General features: G+C 35.8%; 1 protein-coding gene across 2 annotated transcripts in view; it reads right to left on the reverse strand.

Moving 5' to 3' along the window:
- The window catches only part of CCDC141 (coiled-coil domain containing 141), a 97657-nt gene extending 72113 nt beyond the window's left edge, over positions 1-25544 (reverse strand). For both annotated transcript variants that reach the window (XM_040604226.1, XM_040604227.1), the window contains exons 1-4: positions 25443-25544; positions 23700-23822; positions 2890-3081; positions 596-704 (exon numbers count right to left, since the gene is read on the reverse strand). In XM_040604226.1, the coding sequence (XP_040460160.1) occupies positions 596-704; positions 2890-3081; positions 23700-23822; positions 25443-25544 (526 nt within the window). The remainder of the gene's footprint in view (positions 1-595; positions 705-2889; positions 3082-23699; positions 23823-25442) is intronic.
- Positions 25545-26649: the final 1105 nt, after the last annotated feature.

Genomic DNA, 26649 nt, shown 5'->3' on the forward strand with positions numbered 1-26649 from the left:
TCAGGTGTCTGTTACAGCTCTTTAAAGCCACATAGTACAAAATCTACTGAACAGACAACAATCAATATTTATAGGTCTTTCAAATGAAAAGGGAAAAATTTTAGGTACTGAATGAAGGAAAAAGGGGACCCAAGCCAGAATAAGAAGCAGGGTAGGCACAAAGAAAAGTGTAAGAAAGGAATATTTGCAAGGAGGTGCTAGTGAAGCAACCAACAACAGGCAGCAAACAGCTGAAACATTCATATTCCCAGCTGAGTACGTGTACTGGTAACTCAAGGCAAAGCACCCTAAACCTCCATCTTTCATATGGAGCACCTAGGGAAAATGCAGAAGCGGATTACCTCCACTTCTCCAGTCACCAAGAGCTAACAAGTGACTTTAGTTTCCATGAGCTCACTGCAACAAGCCTAGTTCAAAAACAGGAGTTTCTTGTCTTTCAGGAGGCCTGATAAAGAGTTATTTCACCATTATATTTTTCCAAATGGAACACTTGTTCTAATATTATCTTTTTAAAATACACACAGGAAAAGTAAAATCATCCTTCAAGGATTCAGCACAAAATCACAAACCATCAGGAGTATAATACTGTTTGTACCTTTTGTGTGATGCTCTTGTTGCAGAAGGAGTTTTCTCAGGGAGTCAATATTGTCAAACTCCTGGGTGTTTTTCACAAAATCTTCAACTTGGTCAATTTTAACAGCAAACTGCATTAAGAAAACAAAGGATGGGAAGAAGCACAGTACAATTTCCTTCTGCAGAGCTCCATCATAACCTCTATTATAGCGAAAGTTCATAAGAATTTGTAAGTTCTTGGAAAAAAGCATTTTTAGTGACTGCTAGATACAGATGCTTTGTGGCTTCTATGCATCTTCTGGTTTTTGAGGTTCTCATTGACAGAAGGAACCCAAATTTCAATTGACATACCCTGTAATTACAGTTTGTCACTTTATGTATCAGCTTTCCTACATAGCCTTCAGACCCACTGAAAATAAATTCTTAGGAAAGAATCTGTTAATTTCAATGCCTTCAGTAAAATCATTTAACATGAATGAAGCCTTTAACTTCTTCCTTCCCAGAACTTCTTTCTAATGTTAAAGTATTGAAGTAAAAAACCCCAAACATTTAAGGGCAACAAAGACAGAGATGCAACTTCAAAGCAATCTTGTGAAGGCAGAAATGAGTAGCAAATTTAAGCTAACTAATATTGCAGTAAAACACAGTAATTAATTATAGCGGGGAAACAGCATGTCTGTAATGAAGACTGAAGTTGGGTTACTCTTTTACAGCTCATTTTTCCATGGGTTCCGTATTTTAAATATTGAAACATGCTATGTTTTAGGGAGATCTGGACTGAATTTGGTAATCTGCTGAAAGTGTTAAAACTAAGATTGGGATTGTTTATTTGGCTTCCACCTTTGCAGGAACAATTCCAAGTATGAGTAGCTTAGATACACTTTAGACATATTCTGCATCTTAGCCAATCTTTATCAATTATACTGCTTCATTCCAAGATTGAAGAAACCAGTAGAGTTCAAACTTGTGTTTTGGTATAAGCAAGGATGTTGAAACCTATGGTGAAATTAAGGAAGAAGAAAAGCAAGCACTCTGCTTTTTTTTTTCTTTTCTGTTGTTCCAATTTTTCTCCACTTGACCTGCATGCTATAAAAGAAATCCATTAGGTATCAATATTTGAGATTTCAGTTTTGATTTTCACTAAATACTATTCCTGAGATAAGTTTTGTGTTTTATCACAGTACAAAAAAGATGTCCATAATCATAAGCTGTCATTTAAAGGAAAGCCTTTCTATAAGGAGTTTGAGCAACTCCTATTTAAATAGTTATTGCAATTCTTCCTCCCTTCTATATGTAATGGGCGCGATCTATGTTGTGCTTCAGCTGCTGCATTTTGTTTATATGATATAATCCTGTTCAGCTAACCGCTTATGGATTTAGGCTGCACTAGGTCAACTCTTGGTAGTACAGAATTTATCACAGTGATACTTATACCAGCTCTTACTAATTTCTTTGTATAATACACATTGCCAGGACACAATAATTAGTAGATTGTTGATCTTGGAGGTTTTAGGACACTTAGCAGTAGAATGGTTGCCTCTGTAACTTATAGGTACCACTGGGCTGTTGTAGAAACTAAATTATTAATAATTCAGGGAGAATTAATAAACTCTTCAAAGCTCCAGGGATGTGGGGAGATTTGAATAATATGAGGCTACACAGAGAGAGCACATACCTGCAGTGCATGGAATCCCTCTCTGCTTTAGCTCCCTGTGTATCAGTGAGTTAGAGTAAAAGATACAGAGAAATGGGCAAACAGGGTAAGACACACTGAAATCTGTCTCTGGGCTCACACAATTGTCCTTATGTGCACATCTGCACATGGAAGTCTCAGGTGAAGGCCTGGCAAGTTAGACTAATGTTTAGTTTGCATAATTACAATAGCTGTAATGGATATTTTGGCGTAAAACCTTCAGTGGCCAATCTTCAGAAAGCATTAGTGAAGGCATTTGAAAATTTAGTTGTTTCAAAACCAAATAATCATAAGAAATGAAAGATATTCTGCAGAATGTCCATAGCCACTGAAGTACGTATTTCAGGTTTTGGTCCAGCTCACTGTCATTTTCTGTCAACTACAAATATCGGAGACATCATGACCAAGATATTTCTTAAAGTCTACATGGTTTATGTTCAGTTTCATGCTGAATTATCATGAAGGTGGAAAAGGAAGGGTGTATCTAGAGATTTTTATTTTCTTAATTGCTTCAACTTTTAGGAATGCAATGAACATATATAGCAGGGTAGAATTACAGTAGACAGAGTACCTATAAGATGTGGGAGGTTTCAGATTAAGAGTAATTTGATTTAAATACTAACCTCCAGAGCATTTTCAAAGAACACTGAAGTAAGTTCCAGAAGTGCCTGTCGCTTCTCTAACATAATGATGAGGGCATCCCATGCATCCCCAAGGGTGTCTGCCATGGCATCATAAACCTGACTGTTTTCTTTGTTCTCCTCTGCAGCCTTGTCTGCTTCGTGCAGTAAGTCCCATACGTGGTCTTCCAAAGCCTAAGAAGGAAAAATAAATAAATAAATAAATGAAGGAATCTATAAACAGAATCCAATACACTGTGCTGGTACTGGTGTCAGGATACTTCTTCAGCGGGTCTGATAAATTACTGACAAGTCTCCTACTCCTGCTTTATTTCCAGTTCCTAGTGATAGGAATGTAGCTGTTCCTGCATGTTACGTAGCAAGCTTCTGAATTTCATTGCACTTAAGAGGCAATATTTTAATGAAATTTCATTTTAAAAAAATGTTATGAGAATTTATGATTATATCTCTAATATTTAGATTCAAATAGGTTTGTATCTCCTTAAACACAAATCTTCGTGGAAGTGGTATCAATGCAGATACTTTGGATCTTCTTTCATATGCTATCATATTACATTACCTGACATTACGAGCTTTAGAAGTTTGTAAGGTAACTTAAAAGTGTCTGATGACTTCAATGCAATCTAGACAAGAGTAGCTTGAACATATGCACTTATGCTCCAGAAAAACACCAAATTTGTGCAAAGTTTCAAGTTCAGCTCGCTGCATTGCTCAAGCTGGCTGCCAAACAATAATACTCCCTTGTCAAGAAAATCATTCTACTGTGTTTCATTCCCTTTACTAATCTCACCACAAGAAAGATAACTGCTGGGCCATTGCCAGCTTATGTTAAAAATCTTTAGTGTATCTGAAAAATTGATTAGCATTTGTACTTTCCCTTTCCATCTTTTTGTTTTATAAGTATGAATTAATGAAGTCCCAATTTCTGCTGTTATTACAGGTGCTGTCAAATGAATGTGTAATGGGAAAAGAAATCTATATTAGGCAAATTAAAATCTATGATAACTCATTCTCATGACACAGGCTTTAATAAAGGCTAAAGAATTGGAAAACTTCAAATTCTCCTGATAGATCCAACTGAAAAGATGAAATTGCAGAAACAGAGAGCTATAACCTCCAGTCCTCCTTAGATCTTGTATCCTACACAAAGATGTCAGCTTGAACTGAAGGGGTTCACCAGTTCTTTCTAAAAGCAGTACTGTGAAAACAATATAATAAATTATGGAACTTTTATTCTTTCTTTGAAAAAATAGAATTACATTATTTTAACTTTACAAACAGCCAACTATGAAAACAAACAGTGGTAAAATTAACAGGCATCAGAGTAGCTCCAACAAACCCATATTTTCTACAATATATAGAAAAGTCATTATCAGCAACATGAACGCATGCTTACTGTTTGGTGACAAACCCACCAAAAAGAGCATCTGGTCAAAAGCCAGTATTCTAGAGAGCAAGACATTCCGCTTTATTTTCTGAATACCAGGAATGGGGACTGCTGCTTTCTAGTCCTTCTGTAAAACCAATTAGTTTTGTTCTGTTGAATCCCCATCCTGATTGTCTCATATTGAAAGAAATGCTCAAATCCCCCAAATACTACCTGTTCTATATTTAAGTGAAAAACAAATCAGCACTTATTTAAAATGATGCTTTGACACTAAATGAGATCATTTGCATGGAGTGGATACTGTCACTCTGCTGTAACTATTGAGAGCAACTGTTTTATATCTCCATTTTACCACAATGAGACAAGAATCAGATCACAAAAAACAGCTGGTCTTGGGAATCTAATCCAAAGTACTCCAGTCAACTTTTATTCAAGAATATTTATCTAGCTGACAAGATAACTAGGGGTTGCTGCAGGTGTTTTTCTAGTCTTACACGCAGCAGTCAGAATCCTTATTATTAGAAATAAAAAAAGAGCAGCACTGACTCATAATTTTTAAACCACGAAAACTATATGGTTGTACAATTAATAAAATTTAGAACCCCACTTCATCAAAACAATGATAATGGTAAGTTAATGAACAGAGCACTCATGAAAATTTTATATGAAAATCCATCTTTCATTGCAATCTTTAATACAGTTCTTTCAATTCTTTCTTGATGTTTCTTTTATTGCTTTGCATCATTATTTCTCAATTATTTTTATACTGTCAAAGCTGTAAAAATTACATTGTCCAAGTAATTTTATATATATATAAATATATGCACAAGCTCTTCAGAGCCAACAAAGCTTTGGTTCTTTGTTCAACCTCGAAAAAAGGCTAAACTCCAACTACTAACTCACAAGTGCTACCTGTGTTGGATGTATCCTGGCTAACAGGTCTAAAGGAAGTTTGTTTTGTTTTCTAGCCCCTAGAAGAAAAGATCTTGTGAAGTCTCGTGGAAGCTTTAAGGCCAAAGGTAGATTAAAAGAAGCATCATGACAGAAGATGAATGAATGAAACACGTAAGCATGTGCCTTCATGGCCCTGTGGCAGCAGGGTAGGATGAGGTTAATATAGACTGTGGTGGGTTGACCTTGGCTGGATGCCAGGTGCCCACCAAGCTGTTCCATCACTCCCTTCTTCAGCAGAACAGGGAAGTGGAGAAAATCAGATGAACAAAACTGTGTGGGTCAAGATAAAGGCATTTTAATGAAGCAATAGCAGAAGCCACACACATGGAAGCAAAGGAAAATAAAAGATATTATCCTCTACTTCCCATCAGCAGGCAACATTCAGCCACTTCCTGGGAAACAGGGCTTCAGTATGCATAGCAATAGCTCTGGAAGACAAATGCTGTAAATAACAAAAGCCCCCCTTTCCTTCTCCTTTCTCTTAGATTTTCTATCTGAGCAGACGTTACATGGTATGGGATACCCCACTGAACAATTTGGGTCAGCTGTCCTGGCTATGTCCCCTCCCAAGAACTTGCCCACCCCCAGTCTACTGGTGACAGGTGGGAGGAATGTTGGAGAGACAGCCTTGGTGCTATGCGAGTGCTGCTCAGCAGTAGACAAAGCACTGGTGCGTTATCACCACCTTTCTAGCTACCAGTACAAAGCGCAGCAGTGTGAGGGCTGCTGCGGGGCTCAGCCAGACCCAGTACATTTACATATTTCAGAGTGCTTACTAGATATAGCTGAAAAAAGCTCACATTTAGGCTAAGTGGTGGCTAGAAAGCAAATCTGGAGATTTAATATGCTAGTCATCATTGTTTTCAGTTCAAAATGACAAAGTGTCAGGGATTATTTTCCCTGGTATTTATCAAGGAACTGGGAAATTAGCAAAAGGATAGTATATAGTATTCCTGTCTTTCTAAAAAAACAGATTACAGCTTACTGAAAATAATGAAGGCTTGGGGTTTTTTTCCCCCACAGATAATTGCCTTCAGAAGTAACCTACAGGCACGTAGGTTATGTCTACATAATAGAGCACATCTTTGTCTACACTGTTCACTTGTTTGAGAACACTGCGTTTTAAGTAAGGTCTTTAAATCTCCAACGGTGGATACAACACAAACAGGAAGAAGGAAGTTACCTCAGCTGGAAGGCCACTTTTCCCATCTTTTTAGGCCCCATTCTCAATTTTCCAGTTGGTTAACTTCAGATACATGGGATTTTCACAATAAAAATGCATCAAGCACATCAAAGGCAAACCTGCATTAATAGTGCAGTCACATTTCTATTGTGTTATATAATGCTAGTAAAATTAGTAGCTAGACTTGTGCTATTTTGTTCTCATCTTGCTTATTAAACCACTGTTTCTAAGATTTTGCACAAAGAATACTAATGAACAGTTTATTTAACTGAAGCCATTTGCAAATAGGTTAATGAGCACACAACTCTTATATGCTGCTCTCCAAATAGTCTATATATTCAGTAAATATATTTTAGTCTTCCAATTTATTTCTAATGCCAGCTATTCTTGTTACCATTCATTACATTTCACAGACAATATATAAAGGCAGGACATGACATTTGCATTCTTTCAAAACAGACCAAGATATTGATTCTCAAAATGTATTTTGCAAATGCAGGCAGACTCCTTGTAACATGACTGTAAAAGGCTACCCTAATAAAAGCACAGTATAAAACTATGGGTTTGTTACCATCAAGACACAGTCAAGGGTAATCTGACCAGCTTTTTAGACACGAGAGGAATTTATTACTGATTTTCCATGTCACACTGATTTGTTCTCTGTCCAATTTCATCAAAATAATATTTTCTAACTGCATATGATACCATAACACAAAGTGCCTAGAATCCTGCTTGTCCACAGGACACAGAAAAATGTTTCAGTCTTTCCTAACAGCTCAACTCACTCAAAGCAATAACACTCAAGACCCAAATTCAACATTATTTTACATTTACAAAAAGAATATTCTAGAAGAACTGTGAACCAGGAAATAACACATTATTTCTTTAAAAGCTATAAAAATGGGAAATAAATAAGGTTTATGGACGTCATTAGTTTTTTTCAGTAGCTTAACTACTGATAAATGAAGGTATATGAAGAGACCACAAAAGGGAAAACAAGATAACAAACAAAGGTTTCATGTGCAGACTGGGTCACTCCGTTCTTGTCATTTGTCACCCAGCACTAGCAAATAGCTGTTATGTCCTAAAGTTTGTTTAAAAATAGACCTAAAATTTAGGGCTATATCCTAACAAAAATTACCTCAATGTGGCTTTTTGATTCTTTGATATTGATTCAATTCTATGATCTTTTTGTAGGAAGTGCAAGTGCATGTCAGAGTTCAGGTATGTCAATGTCAACTTGCTTTTTTGCAGTGTTAAAATTGTCATATGGATTGTTCTAAACTGTAGTGAAGACACTGGAAACTGATGAGGATAATTGCTTTGCTGGGCAGCTACCTATCCTCAACAGCCAAGGGATAAACCAAACCCACAGTTTTTAACAGCTGATACCATGCATTGGTGTGATTCTCATCCTCTTGCTTTCCAGCCACTTCAAGAGGCTTGCAGAGAGCTGGAGTCCCTGAAAGGCCCCAGTTCATTTCCAACCTGCAAAGTCTGGCTGTAGTGAGGAGGGAAACCATGAGACTATTTCTTGAAGCAGTCATTTGCCATGTAAGGACAGAAACATAAAGCAGTACGGAGTGTACAGACCACTCAGCCTCCAAAACAGCTATTACTGAAAAAGCCATTTGTCTTCTGTTTCTCTGCTCACTCCTCATTTTGTATTCAAGGTCAGTTTAGCAGATGCTCCAGCCCAGGGCTGAGATAACCCAAAGACAGCTTATCACTTCCCAGACTGCTTCCCTGTTTGCTATGAGTGCTGTGCTTCATCACAGACTCTTACCCCTAAAGTTTCTAAAGGATGTGAAAGGTGATGTGATTATTTTTTTAACTAAGTTAAAATTATTTGATGTTACAACACACAGTTTACCCTCTTATTTATAGGTAAGCATTTTTAGTTGCAACCTATAGGCTACAAAGTTACTTTCAAACATGCTGAGATATTTGTATCTCTCTGCTGCTACAGAATTATCTCATTTCAACAACATTACCTATAAAATTTTAGGTAGCCGAGACTGGCTTTAGGGGAAAGAAAGACTTTCTGCTGCAAGGAACATACCAAGGCTATATTTCACAATATTTCTATATCTTGGTAAATCTTATGCAGAGCTGTAGAAAGTTGCACTGAAGTTATGCACAACTGATTACTTTTCATTTCAGTGTATTCTTCAATAGGAAAGCTACCGAATTGATGGATTTAAGACTCCTCAAGACAGTTTATATAGCAATTAAGCAAAACAAAAAAAAAGACAAAACCCAAAAATATCTTACAGCCTGATCAAGCCTGAAAAGTCAAGTCAAACTTCCTCCATAGTCAAATATTCTGTAACTGTTTAAAGTACAGGAAAATCTGTCATTTTCTATGTATCCCTGACATTTTTCTGCACATTGTAAACATCTCTTCACTTTTACCCCTGGCTGCATATAATCCCAGCTGAGAAAAGTACAGAGGAAACAGGAGCTAGACAGGAGAACCTGGGACAGAAGAAGAAATACATTTCTGAGCCAGCAACACCTGGAGCAGGCACAAGAGCTTCCCTTCCAATTATCTCACTACAAAATTGGATCAAAGTGATAGAGTTAACAATATGTTGAATACCACTGCTCATAAAGATTTACTGCTGATTGTCTTTAAACTTTTTTTTTTCTTAAATCAATATAGATCACCAAAATCTCATTGTGTTGTATTAAATCATAACACTTCTCTTCACTTGGAAGCTTATTTCCAAATAATCATTTATGAAATATTGCTAGGTAGAAGAGCTGCGAGATGTTTGACAAAATTGTTCCATAACAATTCATAAACCTTGCAACTCATAGCACTGTGCAAGAATCATACTGTTATACAAAAGTATATATTGCAAGAACTGTGTTTACTGCAACAATAATAATAAGCCCTAATGCTAACACATCTGTAGTTTACTCAAGCCCTCTTATGTTTCTTAACCTTGTCTCTTGTCCTTGCCAATTGCAGCATGCTTATCCACAGCACCGCCACTTTTCAACAGTATTGTTTCAGAGAAAACAAGGCAGCAACGGGTAGAAGTCTACACTATGGTATCTGTTTTGCGTGCAGCTGGTGAAGACACACCTAATGTAAGTTTAAAGTCACTCATTCAGCACAGTGCAATGTCAGTAGCCTAGAACTCAGTGCTAGTGCAGTATTTACTTCTCAAGTTGTTTTACTGCTTTTGCTGATGTTGTACCTTCACTAAAAGCTGGGGCCAAACATTTCTGCCATCTGCACTGTAAATCCTTGAGTGCAGTGCAGCTCAAAAAAGATCTGAGAATTAATCCTATTGCAATTTACCACTTCTTGCCACAGGATGCTTGGAACTTAACTAAGCATTATAGGGCTTTGAGCACAAGAAATGCACCAGCTGCAAATGAACAAACCCTGTTCCTGATGGACGTAGAATGATTCCTAAAAGGTTTCTAAAAGTATACAACTAAAATTTGGCAGATGATTTTAGTAGAAGTGGCAGGTAATTATGGTTCATACTACTGAACTATGTAGCTATGTCTGAGCTAGTTTTAAAGTTAGTTCACAGATGTCTACACAAGGTGTAAGCATAAGATAGACCTGCTGTCAGAACTCAGAATGTAACATTCAAAACAGAAACAACATAGTTTTTTAATAACCCAGTCACTACCTTACCCATATGCAACAAAGTGTCCATAAGCTTTTCATTACCATACACAGTACTATTTAACTTCAGACACCGATCAATTGCTCTCTTACCTCACCATTTCTGGTTGAATAGTTTCATGGTCCCACCTTAATTCATTTATACAAAAGTTAAGTACTGAATCTAATTAGAGTTTTGGCATTGCCTTGAGCTTGCAAAACTCTGCATTGCCTCACAATCACTTACATGCAAATATACAAGAATATCTAAAGTGCAGGAAATAGATTTATACTGCAGTTCTTACCAGATCCATACTCATTCCACAGCTGATGAGATGTTTTTCAGGCATTATATATTATTCATAGAAGAGAAAATACCTGCTTCCTTGGCTGTAGGGCCAAGGAAGTGCCTTGCTTTAACCTTTGTACAGCACATTTAAGAAATCTTAAAATCTTTCAAAGCAAGTAAAGCTGGGGGGATGGGGGGGTGGAATAAATAAACAATGCATTTGTAAGGTATCTTTCTGTTACACTCTAATTTTACGTAATCATTATAGGTTTTGGTTTCCTATTTCCTGTATGAAAAGCCTGCCTTTCAGTAAAACTGCTAATATTCAATTGACTCATTTTTATGTAGTGTTTAAACAGCTTTTTAAAAATATCCAGCTGTTTCTCCCAAACGAATAAAGATCTCCTGTATTAAAAAATAAAAAGTGTGCAGTGAGCAGCATTTTACCCTTCCTGGCCAATAAAAACACATTGATCATTTCTGCTTTTCTTCAGATGGCAAAACTCCACACTAGGTCTCGCTGTCAATAGCTTAAAAAAAGTACCAAGTACTGGATGAAAAGGCAGAATGAATCACTGCCTTCTTGCATTGGCAACTCAGAAACAGTACTAAAACAACGACAGAGTCATTTGGGTAGCTCATGCAAGGCTGCTCCTGGGTTCTTTGATAGACATAAACTACTTGTAGCAGTGTCTGCACAAATAATCATTTTTCTAACCAATGTATGGAGGTGTTTATTTGGAGGATAGTTAGTGAATCTGTCAAAAAGAAACCATTATCAGGTGCTGTATTTTCCAAATGTTTTCAATTCAACATTGTTTATGCTAGGTGATTGAATTGATGAGTAAAAAAAAAACTTTTTTTTTTTTTCCTTAAAACTTCCCATTATAATTATTGCAACCATTCACAGAAATCGTCAATTTGAAAATTGGTCATTCATTAGCTGAAAATCACTGTATAGCTCCATGGTCCTTACAGGCTTTTTCCAGATTTACATGTAGTTGGGGGTTTGTTTGGAGAACATAGATAAATAACAATGTCTACTAGCATATGCAAATACACTCTCCTACCTCTGTATCCTAATATTTGACATGTCTATTTGCACTCTAAAGCATAAGCATTGATCCTTAGGGTGCAAGGAAATCAATGCTGCTTTAGCTCTTTTGGCCTCCCCTCTGACTTCCAAGGAGGGTAGAGCAGGCTAGTAGCTTGAAGCATTTAAGTAGATTGTCATCCCCTTAATTTCTTAAGTTTATTAATTTTATCAAAAAAGTTTCACAGAAAACTCACTCAAGTTGGTTCAAGGAAACACAAAATTCATTTTGTGTTAAACCACAACCAGCACTTTAAAAAAGCCAACAAAACTCAACAACCACCACCCAAAAAATACCAGCAAACCACCAACAGTATGTAGATAGAATTTATGCTGCCCTTTGACAGGCTATTTTATAGCAAAGAGAACTAAATAGAACTTTTAACTATGTCTGGGTTTTAGAACACTCATGTTGGTAGACACTGCTGAGGAAAATCAGAAGATTCCCACATGCCCTGGGAAATGTGGTGTCCAACAGACCTCTCCCATCACGGTATTGAAGAGCCAGGATCTGAATTCACTTTATCAGGAATAGCTATGACTCTAAACTGAATTTGGTCCTGAGTATTTTTTCAGACTCAGGTAATAGAAATTAAATCACTTTCACACTCATGATAAATGTTTGAATTATCAGAAGAAAACATACTGAGAAGCTAGTTCATGAAAACAATTAAAGAGAGACTTTGGAAAACATTTTTATCTTTCTAAGTATCCATATACTTACTACTAAATACCACATCTCCAAGATACTAACAGCCTCCGTTTAATAAAATTAACATAAGGGAGAAGAAATTATTTGATAACCTCTGTCCATAAGTTAAAGTAAAGAGAGAGGTGTCATTTCTTATGTACCTGAAACACTTGTATTTTCTTCCAGAGAATTTTGAGCACAGTAACGAAGTATTTAATCTTATTTTGTCCATGAATAGCATTGGCGTGTAAGGGCAGATAATGGGTTGGGAGAGTGGTCGTCGAACAATAGCAATACATCTAAAAAAGAAATGTTACTTCTAAACCAGCCATTTTAATACTACCAGATAAAAAAGTTGAAGTAAAGGCTAAAAGAAGGCATTATTATATTTTTCTCACTAAGGCATAAAATGGTTGCACGCACAACTCTGGAAGTAGTGGCATTCATGAAGTATCCAACAATCTAGACTAGCTCTGTAACTAATATAATGTTACAGGAGTTAAGTATGTGATACTGATAGTCTTTTTACTAATTCAACATCTTCATATTAATCTATGACAAGAAATAGTTTTCATTTCTTAATTCTGACATGTTAAAAACAAACAAAAAGGTGAAAGATTGTCAGAACTTCACACAGAGATTACTTGTCACTAGTAGGTAAATTTCCTCCAAATTATCATACCACTTTCACAGGTGTTCTGAATACACTGGGAAAAAGCAGGTGGCATCTAAGGTAGCTCCATTTGGAATGTCTTTTTAAAGAGCTGACCATTTTGAAATAAAACTAGACATGCATTTATTCTAATATTACATCAGCTTCAACATATTAAAAATACATTTCAAAAGTTAAATCCTTCCTAACTACTCAGTATGGACTTTGTAAAATCGGTATAGGGCACAGAAGTACATTTTTTTTTCTGAAAGAGGAAATTTTTCTCAACATTTGTATGTGAAAAGTATGCTATATTTTCAAGTAACTGATTAGCTGTGAGGCACATAATCCCTAAGACAGAGAAAACTGGGGTAACTTTCAAAAACTATCAGTCATGCTTCACACAATTTTTTTTCCATTAATCTGAAAGTTAAAGCACACTAAACTGCTGTATTTAATGAAATGCAAAAACAGTGTGCATAAAGTTACAAAAAAGCATTAGAAAATTGCTCATGTAATAACCTTTTAGTTTTTATAACTGATTCATTGAAATTTTGAAATACAGACTTAACAATTTCTTTCATGTATATTGAAAATGGTTCACACATTTATAGCAACTATGTATTCTATTTTTTTTTTAATAATAGCTCCTCTAGTACTACAAAAAACTAATATAGTCTCAAAAAAGTTGTCATTTTGTCTGTTACACCAGCCACAGAACACAGCTGCATTTTGAGAAGACAAACTAGTAAGAAAAGATAAATATTTTACAGGAAACTTTACTTTGTTGAGGAATAGTTCAAATACATAAGATGATCTTCAGAGGGATATTAAGGTTTTATTGCCATGAATGTGGAATTATGCTTTCCACAGCTGTCAAAGCCATTAGTTACGGTGAACTTTTCAAATATTTATCCTCAACTGTTTGGGTTTTCAGATACATATGGAAATAGTTTTGGGTTGTTTTTTTTTTAAATAGAGTAGACTGATATTACTGGTTTTATACTTTTCATTTTTGAAATACAAACTTTTTATCAACACAGAATCACAGAATAATTTCTGTTAGAAGGGAGTCCACAGGTCATCCCTTGCTCAAGTTACCCAAGGATTTATCCTATGAAGTCTTGAACATCTCTAACAATAAAAGTTCCAAAACTCTGGGCAAACCATTCCAGAATTTAACCACCTTCATTTTTTTTTCCTAATATCTAATTGGAATTTCCTTTTTTCCAACTTATGTCCCTAGTATTAGAAGCAAGTTTAGTAAGACGAAAAAAGTATATTTCCATCAAAAAACAATGACTCATGGGAAGCAGAATATTTCACAGAAATCTGAATTTTGATGAGGTGTTTTTTAAAAATTTAATTAATCCAACAGAGCCTTCCAGTAAAGCCATAACTTTGTTTCAATCAGGTTTTGGATTGGATGTTTCAGTTCTCTGTTTTGGCATGATTTCTCAATAAATACATTTTTTAAAATGTATTTTTTTTCCAATAGAGCAGAAACAAATTTGGAAGGGTATTTTTTCCTGGAAAAGTCTGGTTTGTGTTTGTTTTATTTTTCCAGTTTGAATGGGGAAAATAAAAGAAACACACCCAGCTCTGAGCATGTGGTGCTGTTATTTCTGAAATCAACAATTACGTGATACGAACATGTCCAGAGTACTTTTTACTTCATATGATACTTGTTTCTTTCACGAACTTTCACTCCCTGTGAACACAGGAAAACAGAACGGTACATTTCTTTTGGAGTTTTCAGGAGCTGGCATAAAGCTTGACAATATAAAGAATGCCCAGCATGTAGTCGAAAAGAAGTTTGTACAAACACACGACTCAGTAAAACCACATCAGAAAAGCACTGTTTTAAAAACTACAGGTCAGTTTCAGTTTCTATGCAAGATGCTATTTTTCCTTTCCACTGCCACACCGCTGTATTGTTGGTAGCTTAAAGGGAACACTGTTGTGGTTACGATGCACTGAGAGGAAACCAAGCGGGATGCAGTCCCAGTCCTGCAGTGCTACACCCTGTGCTGCAGGATATTGCCGCACTGGCGCAGCCACGCAGCATTCCCCCCACTTATTTTCAGGGTACATTTGGGTCTGACACTGTAGCAAAGAGAGAATGTGAATAGCTGAAGGTCTAGAAAAGTCTTTTCTGTGTAAGGTGGGATGGATAGTATAGCTTTTGTATGCATTCATTCACAGCCCAGCATTTGGGTACTTTATGTCTGGTTAAGAGAGCGCAGACAGGGAGGGGGGCATTGCCTTGTGCCTTCCCCGATTGTGGTACGCTGAGCATCCCTCCCTTTCTGGGAGGAAACAAAATTTGGCCTTCTAGAGTACACATTCAAATGCATTCTTATAATGTATTCAGAAAGCTTCTGGAGGCCAAGCAAAGCACAGAGGAAAATGCCTAACAATCAGAGAGATTGAAGCACTGGCAGAGACTGGCAAACTCCTAAGGAAAATAAGGATTGGATACAGGTTGGACTTAAACGTCATAGAGGCCTAGAGGGGACAGCATACAGTATGTTGCAACCCAAAAAGCCACGTGGAGCTGCTAACATCAGTTAAAAACTAAAGGGAAAGACAAGATTTATGAGGACAGCGATTAGAGAAAGGCTGACAAGTGCAATACAGTTACAACAAAACACAGCTCTGTAGAACGCTTCTGGTGGTGTTGGCATGTTTATTTGAAGGAAAAAGTCGAAGTCACGATATTTTAGCATTAGTTTGTGGAATCCTAATGCAGACTGCAATGCTTAAAATTATGGTTCTGTTTCATTATAAGACTGTTACTTGTGAATTTGCCAAACCAGAGTGAAACTTCATGTAGCAGGATCTGTGTCATACTGGATTTTTCTGGAAAGTTTCAATTAAAACAAAAAAATCTACATTTCTAAAAATAAGACAAAGGAAGAATACATCATTAAAAGGTACTAGTTTTGCTGAGGAGTTCTAGCACACAATCTGCAGCAAGGGGCCTCAGAAGCTGGAAGACACTGTGGACTGAGGGAACAGGGAATTAAAACTGTCCCTTTTTCAGTTCTGAGTGTTTGTGTTTGCAGTCGGTAGTTTTTACCACGGTAAGAAATGTGGCCATGAATCAAAATACTATCGTTTAGTATACCATTTACATAATTGTTTAGTTACTGCAGTACTAAGGAACACTGGACCCACTGTATTTTGGTACAAAGTTATATTATTTTATACTCTAGCCCTAGCTAAAATTAGGAATGCAAATATAGAATTACAATTAGCATATCATAGAACTCAAACAAATAGTATTAGGTGAAATCATAGGCATTAAAAACAGGTCAAATCCTGCACTTTCACTCTTAATTTTCATGAGGGGCAGACATCTGCAAAACCTAATTCTACCAGTCTCATTACAAAAAGAATGTATTCCTGTTCATGTTAATAAAATTCTCAAATTATTTTAAAAATGAAACTGCAGATATTTTAGGTACGGTCATAATTTCACAGGTAGAATTTCTTTCACTCTTCCTGAACTTCTTTGCCAATACGCATCTCAAAAAAAACCCAAAACTGTATGTCAGTAAAGTTTTTACCTTTTTCTTCCTGAATTCAGTCATGATAAAATATGCTTTTCCCTCTGAAATACTATCTAATATTTCTTCTTACATAGGCAGGAGCTCCTGAATCAATTTAATTCATCACTAAAATTCATAATCCTCAGTAGTTTATGTCAACATGACCAACTGAGATTTAAATTATTAGTTATCGTACAATCAAGAACTCAGAAGTGCAGAACTTCAATAAAACAAAGATCCATGAGTTTTCATCTTCTGTTAAGATTACACAACACCTGGGTCAGCAAGTTCAGGCCCCCAGCTCTTAAAAACAATTTCAGACGGTCCTTTTCACAAATAGTTCTTATTGCCAATCAAAATCACCTAGGATATTTTCCCCTTTTATTCCCATTGAAAAATCTATTTTGGGACATTTCCTTTACAGTTAGAAACGTTTTCCAGCCTATGTTTTTTAATGATTTTTATGTGCTATAAATAGTCTTAAGCCACCAGTGGCCTTCAACTTAAAGCAGTTGCTCTCCTGCGGTGTTTACCCATGCAATACATTTCTGAGAATCTCAGCCTTTCTGCTGATGCAGACAAAACATTTTCTTAGTCCACTCTTAGAAATAAAGTGATACTCTTCCCTTTGGTACCCCGTACTAGGCACCTACCTTCAGTTTGATGTCAGCTTTTTTCAGTATAGATAACCAGAATCCTAAATTTCTACTCATACTTCTGAATTCTTTTCAGAATAGTTGCAAATATCAGATCCTAGACTGTTTCCACAGCCATGGTGCTAACCATGTTCCACAATCAATTGGTAAATTTATGACTGCAACAGAAATACTTGCTATTCGCTTTAACTATGCAAGCTTATATTTGGATTGTTGAACTTCATAACATTTCTGTTATATTACTGAAGTTCATGTGCTTCCTCCCGACCTGCTTCTTTTCATGATCAGGTTCATTCTGGGTTCACCATTTCATGGTGAGGTTCATGATCAGGTTGCTCCCAATGAGCAATATTCTCATCAGAACTGGATATCAGATTGCTCTGGAAGAAGAGAGCTTCAGAAAACTCTGCCTTTTCTTCCTTTTTTTCATCTATTTCTGTCTCTCATTGTTATTTCCTGAAAAACAGGTAGGGCTTGTCAAACTGTTTGAGCAGACTTGCACGCATAGCTGACTGGATCACACATTTCTCTCATAACTGTGGAACTACAACTAGCTTATCTTTAAACTGTGATACTGATCAGGGTTTTCTTTCCTTCTTCCTTCCCTGTATTTTTTCTCATTATTATTTTGGGCCACATTACACACATTAGTTCACATTTTACATTACACAACACAAGTAGTTATTAACTTGAAGACCAGAAAGTAGCCATAAAACTCTTTTGAGATGAACACTATTTCAGTGGGAATTTTTTTTATGCAAATATTGAAACTGGTGACCAAGCTGAACTAACATTGACAAAAATATTTATTAAATCTTACCTTTTCCCTTCTTTCTTTTTTTTCAAATCACTTGCAAAAATCAGCTCTGCTTTATGAAGAAAATGCAGCTAAACTTTGCTGCTAGTTGTACTGTTGGGCACCTCAATAATTAATGCAAATAATGCAAATGCAGAAGATATTAACAAATAATTTCTTTTATAACTAGTTTGCTGAAAAATAAGTATTATGAAAATATTTTGACTTGAAATAACTGCAAAACTTACTTAAAAGACATAAAATGCAAAAAATGAGCATATTATCACTTTTTTAAGAATGTAATTTTCCAATTTGTTTTTCTTGGATATTAGCATATAAATTACTATTTTGCAATTTACGCTCTGTGAATTGAAGTAAATGAAATAATTAGGTGCAATCTTCAGGTTCACGAGTCAAATTAATAACACTGTTGGTTTTAAATTTAAGTTTATAGGCTAGATTTATTTCTGGTTTATAGTAGTTCTGCCAGTCTCTTTCATGATAAAACCCAGAACTTTGGAAGCAAACCAAAAATGCCATTGTTTGTCTTAGTGGGGATTTTAACATTGTCATAGCCAAAAGCATAGCATGGCAACACACAGTTTGGTTGGTTTTTTGTGTTTTGGGGTTTTTTTAATGGTCCAGAAAGCATTAACATTGGAAATTCAAACAGTAAGACAGCATGTTATCTCCAGATAGGCCTTCTATAGGCAACAACTGAATTATGAAGAACAGAAGAAAGGGAAAGAAATATGTATGCACAATGCAATCATTTTACCTCCTGGAAGCTCTTTCTCTCAAGTTTTTCTGGTTTTGATTCTTGTCACTTTTTTTTTTTTTTTTTTAATTGTAAAGAGTAAAACATCAAAGCATACCTGTGCATATATTTTACTTTTCCAGAACACACAAATCTGCTAAAGATCATCTAAACAAGGATGAGGCAGATGTTGGGAAGGAGACTTGCATGAGGTCACAGAAGTCGCTATTTTTAACAAAACAATGCTGATATGGTTAATTTAGCAAAAGAGAAACAATGTATTAGTTTAGAATCAGAACATATTAGCTAAGACTACTGAAGGGTCAGATCACAGAGATAAAGGGCTCTGATTCCAAACCTGAAAACACTTATTTTTCATTCTTAGCCACGTTCAAAAGAAACATTTCAGTTCAGTTCATGGAACCTGCAACAATCAATACATATAAGTGCTAGAAGCATCTAGACCTATCAAATGAATTCATCAATTATAAAAGAAAATGTAATTCTTTAACACTTACAAACACCAGATTTATATCCAAAGGAAAACAAATCTATAAGTTTGCCTAGAGCAAATTACAAGTAGATACACATTTCCCTAATCAATTAGGCATTATGGAACAAAATTAAGAAACTGAACTATAGTTTACCTCTTAAATAACTGTTGCTAAACAAGTTTCATTAATCTTCTGAGCTACTAGTAATCAGTATGACAATTCAACAAAACCAGATAGAATAATTTCCTCTATAAAGGACATCAATATCGCACATATAAATAAAATTTTAAGAGCATTGAAAGGAATTTTAACTAGACATTGTAAACATCATGTACATGGGTTTTGTTTAATCTGTTTTACTACTTCCTGTTCAGCATTTATTCTTTCAACTCCCTCCGTTTCCTAATCCATAAAGATTTGAAATGGGGAGATTTTCAAAACTTGTATTCTGCTTTTTCTTAGAATAGTGAGGTGTTCCCAATGCCCAAATTCAACAGAAAAAATTTACAACAGTAATGAGTGTGATAGAGGGCATTCTAGCAAAGGATTCTATTGTGGATGTGTTTTTTCCTAATGCCCTAAAGTACACACACTAGTTTTGTGTCACAATAATTCTGAACATCAAAAGCAGTAAAGAAATGCTCCAAAAATCATTGCTTACTTATTCAATGGGTCTGTTCCTATTTCCCTTTAAAGTACCTTCTGCCTTACTGAGTATCAAACTAGTTGTTCAGGTCTTTTTAACTCTCGTTAACATTGTTAAGTCATAAACAATTCCCTTGAATAGCAAACTGGATTGTGTTCCTTCTCCTCTGGAATCAGAAGTACTATAAACTGATCACTGAGCCAAATTTTGTCCTTACTTACACTGGTGAATCATCAATTTATGACGCTGATGAAGGAAGTTGGCCTGAATATTTGAACTATACACTGGGACAAGGATAATGATGCTAAAAAGCAAAAGGATGATCAAAACCCACAATGAGTTTGCAAAATAACATGGGACAATGCCAGCATGGCCAACTATTCCATAAATTACCTTCTAAAAGTCCATACGTTCTTCAGCACTGATTCTAAAGGTGTATTTAGTATTAATCATCTAACTCTTCCTTTAAACAAGACTAGCTTTGCATTCAGATCATTGCTGGTACAGGGAATTCTGACCGTCCTGCACAAATGCTTAACTTTGAATTGAACTAATCAGCAAAGTTAAGCATATGTGTATCCAGTATTAATATCTGTCAGGAAATACGACTTTTTTAGGTTTTTTTAATACAACAATAAAAGAGAAATAGAGAAAGGCAATTCAAAGCTGCCTCGTTGTTATACTTCCAATTCAGGTGACTGAAAAATTCCACAATATACAAAATTATATCAATTTCCTGGGGATCCAAGTGGAAAAATTCTTAATTGCACTGTTTTCTATTTGTAAACCATCCCAGCTCTAAAATTAAAAAACATAAGGGTTCTATCCTCCCTTCTTTCTAATGAAGCACAGAAAAGAAAAACCAAACTTTTTTGTCCTCTTGCTATAATATAAATTTCTGATATTTTTACTTTGAAAAGTTAGACTGATAAAAAGCAAATGAAGCTAATATGGCATTCAGCAACTTTTCAAATTCAAGTTTCACCATTGAAGCAATTCATATCATCAACAATATGAATATTAAGTGTAACAAATACGCTGTTTTGAACTGGAAGGTCTTTTTTGATGTATATTTGTAATTTATTTTATGGAAGCCTTCATTTTCATAAAAGTGTTGTTCTACCAAGATGTTTCTGCTTTTCTATATGCCATATTAGCATTACTACAGTGTTGTAACTGCCTATAAGTGTTTTAAAATATATGTAAATCTTAGATAAAATATTACAATGTTGCCACGTAACCGGAACAAGTTTTATTGAGCACAAGACCCTAGGTTCATCTTTACCTTTTTTTAGACTACTCATAATGCATTCCAAATGCCAAGATCTAATGTTATAAGCTATGTTATAAGCTGACACAGTCTGTCATTGATAGTCAGCTGGAACAAAATAGTTAATGAAAATAATAATTTGTAGCCAATATGGAAGAACTAAAAACTGCACTGCATAAGACCATAGCTGGGAGAATGTTCATGTATTTGTACAATTAAATATTGTTTAAATTTACTCACTCTCTGCTCAGTAAGGGTAAAAGATCAAACGTGATTACATATACTGAACACCATCAAAACAAGAACCATCTAGCAACTGCAATTTTGTTACCATCTTTTCAACCCCATTCCTGCCACATTTCTAAATTCTTCTTTATCCTCTCATAAGTAACTAAATCTTTATGTCCATAAATGTTGAAGACAGAGATTACTACGTCTTTATCCATCTTCACATAAATTATGCATAATTCATACAAATGCCAATAGAAAAAGTTTCTATAAACCATTCTTCAAAGACTAAGAATCATTCTTGTAAAAAAATTTTGATGAGTGGATTTAGTAACTTAAGACTGAATAATTACTGACAAGTGTTAACAGCTTATTATAAGACAGAAAGGGTCATGTCTGAAAAATGCACAGTCAGTACTAATTGTAATGACATTGCAGTCCTGTATTGTTGCAGCTCTTAAATTATTGAGGAAAAAATAGTCATTTTTAACTTAATCCTTTTATAGAATGTTCATTAATCAATGCCGAATTTTGCAAGGACTGCAGGTATAAAACATGAAATAATGACTATTTGTTCCTGATATATTTGGATGAGAAGAATTTTTTTAACACTTTATGTAGAATAGATTTTCTGATCTGATATAATCTGTTAAGCTTTGGGGATCCAGATATGGATCAGTCATCTGGGTTCAAGCAATCAGTCGCAAGACTTCACAAATACAAGTGGAAAATATTAGCATTTTCACCAATATTAACTAAAATATTTGATTATTGTGAGCAGAAAACACGTAAATGCTTTCTGATTATTGTGAGCAGAAAACATGTAAATGCTGCTAAATGAAAAACAAACCAGGTTTTGTGCAACTAGACTAAAAGGAAAACAAAGTCAAACATTTGAGTGAGCATCAGAGAACAGAAATCGTGAAAAATATACCTAAAAGCATTTCAAGTAATTTTTTAATGAAAAGAAGCATATACAGAACATAAAGATTTTAAAAAGAAAAATGGAATAGCAGTTTGGGGATGCATCTAGAGACATCATTTATCACGGCTTTTTTTCTTTTTTTTTCCTCCTTTCTGTTTTCTTTAATACAATGATTTCAAGATGGAGTCTGTGGAGAGGACTTTTTTGGTTTACTGTCTTTTTTCATGTCCTTACAAGTTTTCAGTAACACCTGCAAGGTCTCAGAACAATATTTATATAATTTTCTTCCCCTTAGCAAACAATATTTAATATAAATACATAACACACTAAAGTTTGACTTAATGATAAAATGTTATTTGAACTTTTATTTTTCTTTTAGAGATTGGAATTATGTTTTCTTTTTCCACTCTTTAAAATTTATTTTTGACAGTCAGGACACAACACTCAGCTTCTTCCTGTTGTCAGTGTATAAGAACTCAGCTAATTCTGAGTTGTTCAAACAGGATATAGCAGCTTGTTCCAGGAATGCCTGAGTGTAGCACTGATGGCAATAAAGATGAGGCACTTGCATCAGTAAAGATAGTAGAATCACACTCTCTGGTTTTTGGGCCAGTTGGGGTTTTGTTAATACTGTTCTTCATACTATTCAAAATCCACACTATGCACCATATTAGAATACATTCTCCTATACTGCATTAAATTATCTTGTGTAACATTTGAAATTTATGACTGGGGAAGCATATAGTCAACTAGCATTAAATCAAATACACTTGATCCTATCTAGATCATGTTTACTCTTTCAGATCTGAATTTTAGGTGATCTCAAAAAAAACCCAGAATTTATTTTAGAGGAATTAGAGGAAGATTGTAGAAGAATTTATCTACAGGCATAGTCATTCTGCCCTATGAAAACATGAAAACAAAATTTCTTTTTAGGTGCCTTTAAACTCTTCTCAGTGTCAAACATCCATATAAAATAATTCAGCTTTTCCATGCAAACATGTCACACTGTGTCCAAATGCCACTGTTGTTATAACCTGCTCTCAAGAATGCTAAAATCTGATTTTAGGTCTGTTACTTACCTCGTCTTCCTAGCTCAAGACAAGGTATATTTAATGTTATTATATCATTCTTACTGTATCTTACATCGACTAATATTCAATAAAACTATGCCTGAAATATCTGCTTCACACTTGCAAAAACCTTGCTTGTGTTTACAGCTGCTATAAACTAACCAAACTTTTCATAACATAGGAGAAATAAAAAAGAAAATTTACATTCCATTATATTTAGCCATTACAGAGGGCTATAGTAATTTTTCACTTGACTTAACAGTCACTTATAAAGTGGAAGAAACAGTGCATCTTTACTGCTGCTGTCAGAAAACTGTAATTAATGCTGGGCACATTTTCCCAGTGCAGACGCCTGGCTTTGATCTGCTGCACTGACAAAGGCCAAACATATTTTTCTCTGTGTGGAGTGTAACCTCACAGCCTTGTGTGCAGGAGGCCCAGGCAGCTCAGTCAGCTGTTGTACCTGGACTGTAATGACGGGGTGTACTGCTGTGTGGTCTTACCATGTCTTACCTTCAGTTTAGCTAGGAGGAACTCGTGATCTTGCAGTAGTTTTTTAGCCTCATCTTGATTGCTGCCAATTTCTAATAAATTTGGCGTTGATTCAGCCAGCTGAAGCTTCACCCATTTTCCACACTGTAATAAGTAAACAATTATAGCCTTCAGCAAACACAGGCTTTCCTTCATTGATGCACTCACGCAGACTCTCGGGTCACACGTTCTCCCCATGGTCACAGGAGCACAGGGACCCTCCCAATGGTCACAGGAGCACATGGACCCACAAACATGTATTCAATTGCAGAGTGAAGACCCAGAGAATATAGCAAACTTTTTGAAACAGGTATCAAAATACCAGATTCTAGACTTATCCAGTAGGTACTGCGTTTTTGGTTTTGCCTGTGAAGAGTAATGAGGATAAGCTTAAAAGGTTTCTCCAGCTCCTCTCCCCCTTCAGCTGAAGATTGCACAGATGGTTAAGGAAGCTGGGGGGTGGGTGGGAGGTACAAGTATGTTACAGCAGATGCAAAAACCATAACCTCAAATCTTATTTCCACCACACAGATCCAACATACCTCTATACTGAATATATATATAGAGAGAGATTGCACAGCTAGCAGCAGGGACAGCTAACAGCCTTTGGAATAGGAACCCAAGCAGCTATCTCCCATTGAGCCCTGGAGGGTACCCAAGGAAAGGAATCTTGACAGCAACCCAAAGCACAGTTAATTTGTTCCTCACTGTGTTGCAGAACTGCTGGCCTGAGAAGCGTGACTCGGAGAGGATGGTGATAAGGAATGGAGCAGTGATGTCACTGGAGGCTAGCATCACTCCCACGGCACACAGGGGAAAAATAAATGTCTTCACCCTGGACTTAAGTCTCCTTGCAACAAAATTATACCCGTGCAGCAGTACAGTCCTCCAGGGAAGGGTGAGAACTGATAGGAGGAAACCTTCCCACCTGCACAACTGAGCTAACCCCATCCCGCATAACTGCCCTGATTCGGTGACAGCTGGACTCATTACCACCTTATTCTGCATTACAAACTAGTGGCTGAGGCTACTGTGATTTCCAAGTTGCCTGGAGAATGAAGAATCAAACTGCTAATAAATTCCAGCTGGGATTCGGCATCCAGCTTTACTCCCTGTGCCAAGTTTTGTGCAAACCGTAGGTGTGGGTTGCAGCTCTCGGAACAGGCCTTCAGGTGCTTGTAGGCAGCTATATACACGAGGGCTTCCACTACGACACATGGGAATATGAATTCACAGCTTTCAAAAATAACCACTCGTTATCAGGTTTAGGTTTTTTTTTTTTTCCCCCCAGCAAACACTTCAAAAAAAGACATGCAATCTGCAGTTATGGAGTTGGTAGACTACTAATTATGTAAAATTATTGCTAAATACAGTTTAAAAATATCTTGAGGAATCTCAGCTATGATTAAAGGTAACATCATGCTTATTAACACATTTTCACAGCACTCTGCATTTATCTCTTAGTTTTTAAACAGAGTAAGAGGAACTCCTTGCCTCTAAGAGCCTACATATTTTGGTCAAATTATGTATTCTATTTAAAAACAAAACACAACACAAACAGAAACAAGTGTTAACTTCCAAGGAAGCTGTTAGATACTAACTGATTAAATGACCTGGCCTTATCCTTTTATGCTAGCTAACAATTTGCACAGAACATTTAAAAGAAGTGGTAATCACTGAGCAGCAGAAAGCCAAGAACAGACATGCTAGCAGTTGCTGCCTTACCTTAAGTACGGCTATAACAATACTGGTATCCCCAGCCTGGACAGCAACTGAACTGACTGTTGTTGTAGAAAGCTTCTGCTCTGAACTGGCTTCATTTGACATGGTGTTTCAAAATGGGACTTGATACGTTAAAGCAGACTTGAAATGCTCTTGCAAGGTCCGCAGTTCATTTCAGAAAGCAACAGTCTCGCTTAGATTCATTCAGTGAAACGGCTCAGCTAACACTGATTACTCTGCCAAAAGGAAAGAACAGGAGGTTAAAAATAGACAACTCCATTGAGTTTATCATTCTTGAGAGAGATTTGACACACCCCTAGTTTGGTAGCATTAAGGTGCCTGTTCTTTTTTGTCACCATCTGAAGTGTGAAAGGCTTCTTCCATGAACATCACCTGACACTGGCTAACCGAAGGAAAAAATATTCTCAAATTAAAACAGCTAGAAAAAAAAAATTACTATTGAGTCTAAACAGACAGACCCCATATTTTGAAGTCTCAAAAAATGCAACTATACAATCTACGTTTTCAAGTTCTACAAGCAAAATATTTTCTCATTTACTAGTTACTAAATATATTTGCCTAACACAACTCTTCCGCTCAGTCAAAGTATTTAAACAGGATGAACATGTGTATATAAGTCAGATGCTAAATCAAAACAGAATGGGATTTTTAATCCAAAAATATTTAAAAGTACAGTGACCAAAACAACCACAGAAGGAAACCAAATACTTTGTGTGGCTTCTTAAGGAGTGTTTTATTCCTGCCTAAGATTAATTTACTTGCTTTCCAATTTAATCAGATGTTCGTATAGTCTTCATTTTGTTCTAAGTGAGCATAAGGAAGATCTCTCTAATACTTTTTTAAACTCCACTTAAGTTTTTCATTCAGTGCAGGGAAATTTAAGACACACTTAAATCACAGTATTGGTTTGGCATATTAATTCTATTGCCAGAAGCCCAGAACATGCCACAAGTAGCCTACAGTAGGAGACAGCAGCTGTTAAATTTCCTTCCACAGAACAGCTGAGAAAGTGACACTGGTGTTTAGGTTTGCAAGTCTCTCTGGAAACACAAATCCACCAAGAAACTACACACATAACTCTCCTCTAAGCATCTGCTCACTTGATTTGTTTAAAAATATGTAACATTTAAATACTTTTTTATACAAAATACATTTACTAATTGCAAACTAGGACAGACACACCTGAAAT

This window comes from Falco naumanni, chromosome 8 (assembly GCF_017639655.2).
Source record: "Falco naumanni isolate bFalNau1 chromosome 8, bFalNau1.pat, whole genome shotgun sequence".
Classification (NCBI taxonomy): domain Eukaryota; kingdom Metazoa; phylum Chordata; class Aves; order Falconiformes; family Falconidae; genus Falco; species Falco naumanni.